The 4,492-nt window shown below is 37.9% G+C and overlaps 1 protein-coding gene across 1 annotated transcript; it reads left to right on the forward strand.

Moving 5' to 3' along the window:
- The first annotated feature begins 378 nt into the window (after positions 1-378).
- On the forward strand, positions 379-4,157 carry LOC112797679 (uncharacterized). Its single transcript, XM_025840732.3, has 2 exons — positions 379-3,437; positions 3,528-4,157. The coding sequence occupies exons 1-2, from the start codon at positions 608-610 to the stop codon at positions 3,911-3,913; spliced, it is 3,216 nt and encodes a 1,071-aa protein (XP_025696517.1). The 5' UTR covers positions 379-607; the 3' UTR covers positions 3,914-4,157.
- The last annotated feature ends 335 nt before the right edge of the window (positions 4,158-4,492 follow it).

Consider the following 4,492-nt stretch of genomic DNA (forward strand, 5'->3'; position numbering starts at 1 on the left):
GCTACACTTGTCCTTGCATGATACAGCTGTCCTCATATTGCTTTTAGCAAATATATACATAATCATTTAATGTTGCTAAACGGTACTATGAGAAATTGTTGGACTTGTTTACTGCACTAAAGAACAATGTGAGCTGGTTTTCTATTTGCTGTGATGGGCTGATGTATCAAATGCTAGTGTAGTTGGGCCTGCCACAATAAAGCACTCATTAAACAATATTGGGCTTTTAACCCAAAAATAATGTTTGTCATCATAATATAACCCAAAATCAAACTAGGCTTACCACAATCAAATAAGTATATACATAAAACGTTCTTTTTTTATGATATACTTGTTAGAAAGTCCTAATAAATTGTGACTTTCGAAGAAAGTATCCTTAGGAAGAGAAAGGTTAGTGCATACATATGATTATTCCTGGTTTTGTGGAAGACTTTGAAATTCTACTCATGTCAACCATGATCGCCACGCGGCTGTATGTGTCCTGTCCTATATATGTGCAATCATGTAGATGCGACTTCTTTCATCACCACAAGCACCATAATAATATATATACATCCATTTACTAATAAAATTATAAAACATCGTCTTGCATATCCATACTTGAACCATGCCACCCATGTCCCAACAACTTGTCTTCATATTCCTTTGTGTCCTTATTGTAAAACTCTCTTGGGTTGCAAGTGAAAAGAGTGAAGCAAATGCCCTCTTAAAGTGGAAGGCCAGCCTGGAGAACCAAAGCCAAGTTGCCTTATCATCTTGGAAGAACGGGACAAGTCCATGCAGATGGACAGGAATTCAATGTGATAGATCCAATTCCGTAACCGCCATCAATCTTGAAAATTATCTTCTCAAAGGTACACTCCACGCTCTAGACTTTTCCTCACTCCCCAACCTCCTCACCTTTAACATCTACAACAACTTCTTTCATGGAACCATTCCCCCACAAATTGGTAACATGTCCAAAATCAATCGTTTGAACTTCTCTTTGAATCCTTTTGATGGTTCCATCCCTCAAGAGATGTGGACACTGAGAAACATACGCTGGCTTGATCTTTCCTTCTGTAATTATCTAACAGGACCCATCCCTTCTTCCATTGCAAATTTGACAAACTTATCATATCTAGATTTAGGAGGCAACAATCTCTCCTGCTCCATTCCTCCTACAATTGGCAAACTGAACAACCTTGCCTTTTTTTCTATTGAGTCTAGTAAGATTGGAGGTTCCATTCCCCATGAAATCGGAATGTTGTCAAATCTAGAGTATCTTGATTTCATAGGAAACGATCTCACTGGCAATATCCCTTCTACAATTGCTAATATGAGCAAGTTAAATCAACTTTTACTATCTAACAACACCCTCTCTGGCCCAATCCCACCCTTCCTATGGAACATGTCTAACCTCACCTTGCTGTGGCTTGATTCCAATAACTTTTCTGGAAATATCCCTACCTCAATAGGAAACTTGGTCAATTTGGAGTCCCTTAATATGATGAAAAACCAACTTTCTGGATCCATTCCTTCCACAATTGGAAACATGACAAATCTTGTTGAGATATCTCTCGACTTCAACAATTTTGAAGGACACATTCCTGCCTCTGTTGGTAATTTGATCAACTTGGACACCTTAACTCTCCAAGGAAACTTTCTCTCAGGATCTATTCCTGACACAATTGGAAACTTGAACCGGCTCTCCATGTTACAATTGTCATCCAACATGCTCAGGGGCAACATTCCGCAAGCCGTTAATAACCTTACCAACATGAATGGCTTTCTTGTAGACAATAATTATCTCATTGGCCACTTGCCGCCTCAAATCTGCTTAGGTGGTTCACTAGCATCCTTCGTTGCTCAAAACAACCGTTTCACTGGTCCAGTACCAAGCAGCTTGAAGAACTGCTCTAGTATTGTCTACATAACTTTACAGAATAACCATTTGGAAGGAGACATATCCCAAGACTTTGGTGTTTATCCAAATTTGAATTACATTGATCTAAGTAACAACAAATTTCATGGCCAAATTTCATCAAACTGGGGCAAGTGCAATAGTCTTCAAGTCTTGATCATTGCCAAAAATAATATTTCCGGTGGTATATCGCCACAAATTGCTGAGGCTACCAAGCTGGGCAGGCTTCATCTTTTTTCAAACCAATTGAGCGGAAATATTCCAAAAGAACTGGGGAATATGACAAACTTGTTTGAACTCAGGATCGACAACAATCATCTTTCTGGAAATATTCCACCCGAAATAGGATTGTTGCAAGGTCTCAGTCACTTGAACCTAGCAGGAAATGAGTTGAGTGGCAACATACCGAGACAAGTTGTTCAGTTATCTAACTTGTTGGAATTGAACTTGAGCAACAACAAATTAGAAGGAAGTATCCCCTCTGACTCCAAGTCATTGGAAACTCTCAATTCTCTTGATCTTAGTGGGAATTTCTTGAATGGTACAATACCAAGAGTGCTTGGAGAATTGAAGAACTTGCAGTGGTTGAATCTCTCTCGCAACAATCTTTCTGGCACAATTCCATCTAGTTTTAATGGCATGTCAAGCTTAGCTTTTGTCAACATATCATACAACCAGTTAGATGGGCCTCTTCCAAATAACAGAGCCTTTCTTCATGCTTCAATTGAATCATTGAAAAATAACAAAGCCTTGTGTGGTAATGTCACTGGCTTGGTGCCATGCCCAAGCAGTCCTAGCGGTAAAAGTCACAAGGTCAAGTCATTGGTTCTGCTTCTTATCTTTGGAGTATTAGCACTAGCACTTTGTGTGATTGGTGTTTCAGTATATATTCTTTGTAGAAAAGCAAGAAAGAAAGAAGCCCCCGCCAGAGAAATGCAACCAGAAGAACAATTTTCCATATGGAGTCATGATGGAAAAATGGCATTTGAAACCATCATTAAAGCTACCAATAATTTTGATGACAAATATCTCATTGGAATTGGAGGGCAAGGATCCGTTTACAAGGCTGAGTTGCCTTCAGGTATGGTTGCTGTGAAAAAACTTCACATGGAATCAGATGCGGAGGATAAGTTGAATTGGAAGGCATTCGAAAATGAGATCAAAGCATTGACAGAAATCAGGCACCGAAACATCATAAAGCTGTATGGTTTTTGCCAGCATTCACGATTCTTCTTTTTGGTATACAAGTACCTGGAGGGTGGCAGTTTGAATCATGTACTAGGTGATGAAAAGCAAGCAACTGCATTTGACTGGGAAAGGCGGGTGAATGTGGTTAAAGGAGTTGCTAATGCTTTGTCATATATGCATCATGGTTGCAAACCCCCTATAGTTCATCGTGACATATCAAGCAAGAATATTCTTTTGGATTCAGAATATGAAGCTCATGTCTCTGATTTTGGGACAGCTAAGTTTCTACAGCCTGGTTCAAATTGGACAACACATGCAGTAGTCACCTATGGCTATGGAGCTCCAGGTAAGTCCTTTTTCCCTTGCTTTTATACTTAATCAAGAATCATATATATGTTGCTTTATGAATAACTTCAAAATTATAATTTGTATGCAGAGCTTGTTCAAACTATGGAAGTGACCGAAAAATGTGATGTATATAGCTTTGGAGTGCTTTGTTTCGAAATCCTTATGGGAAAGCATCCGGCAGATATGATCAATTCATTGTTGTCGCCATCAACAGCATCAATAACATACAATTTGCTATTGGTTGATGTAATTGATCAAAGGCCTCCTCATCCTGAGAAGTCAGTTGTTGGGGAAATCATGTTGATCACAAAGTGGGCGCTTGAGTGTTTGAGCCAAAGTCCACAATTTCGGCCAACCATGCATCAAGTGTCTAAAGAACTCATGATGGGAAAATCACCTTTCTCTCATGACCACTTTCCCATGATCAGACTTGGACAACTCAATGAAGAGTTATTAGAAACTCCACTTATGTGATTAATGATTAATCGCATCCCCTTTCTTATGAATAGTGTGTCATAGGCTTGTTTAATTTGTAACATGTATGTATGAGTTAGTTTCTTTCTTTGATTGTGTTTTCAATAGCAAAAGGAGCTGTGTTTGATCTGGGCAGCATCTACCTCAACTTGTAGGTGACTCGTAGATTAGTGTGTTTTGTTAAAGATAAGTTTGTGGTACTTGAATGGATGAATAAAAGTAGTGATTGTTATGTTGCCTGAAAGTTTGGTATTTAATTGTCAAAAAAAATTAAATACTTCTGTTTAACTTGTTTTTTTGGTCGACTTCCACGGGTGGTGTCGAAACGAGGTTGTATTAAGATCTCAAGTATCGAAGAGTAGATATAGATATAACTCTTCTAAAAAGAATGAGCTCGATTCAGGAATTACTTAATTATAGTGTCAAAACAGTTTTGTATCGGAATCACTAATGGTAAAATAACAAAGCTAAATAATTCATTAAAAAAAGATAATAAAAGTGTAAAATATTGATTAAAGCAGAATAATAACAAAATGTAAAATAAACAAACAACAATAAATCAAAAAAGCAGAAGAAAAC

This window comes from Arachis hypogaea, chromosome 4, assembly GCF_003086295.3.
Source record: "Arachis hypogaea cultivar Tifrunner chromosome 4, arahy.Tifrunner.gnm2.J5K5, whole genome shotgun sequence".
Lineage (NCBI taxonomy): Eukaryota > Viridiplantae > Streptophyta > Magnoliopsida > Fabales > Fabaceae > Arachis > Arachis hypogaea.

Excerpts from the sequence above, each read along its gene's own strand:
- LOC112797679 (XM_025840732.3), top strand. The coding sequence starts at position 608 with ATGCCACCCATGTCCCAACAACTTGTCTTCATATTCCTTTGTGTCCTT. Across the intron at positions 3,438-3,527 it reads CTATGGCTATGGAGCTCCAG|AGCTTGTTCAAACTATGGAA; the intron begins GTAAGTCCTTTT and ends ATTTGTATGCAG.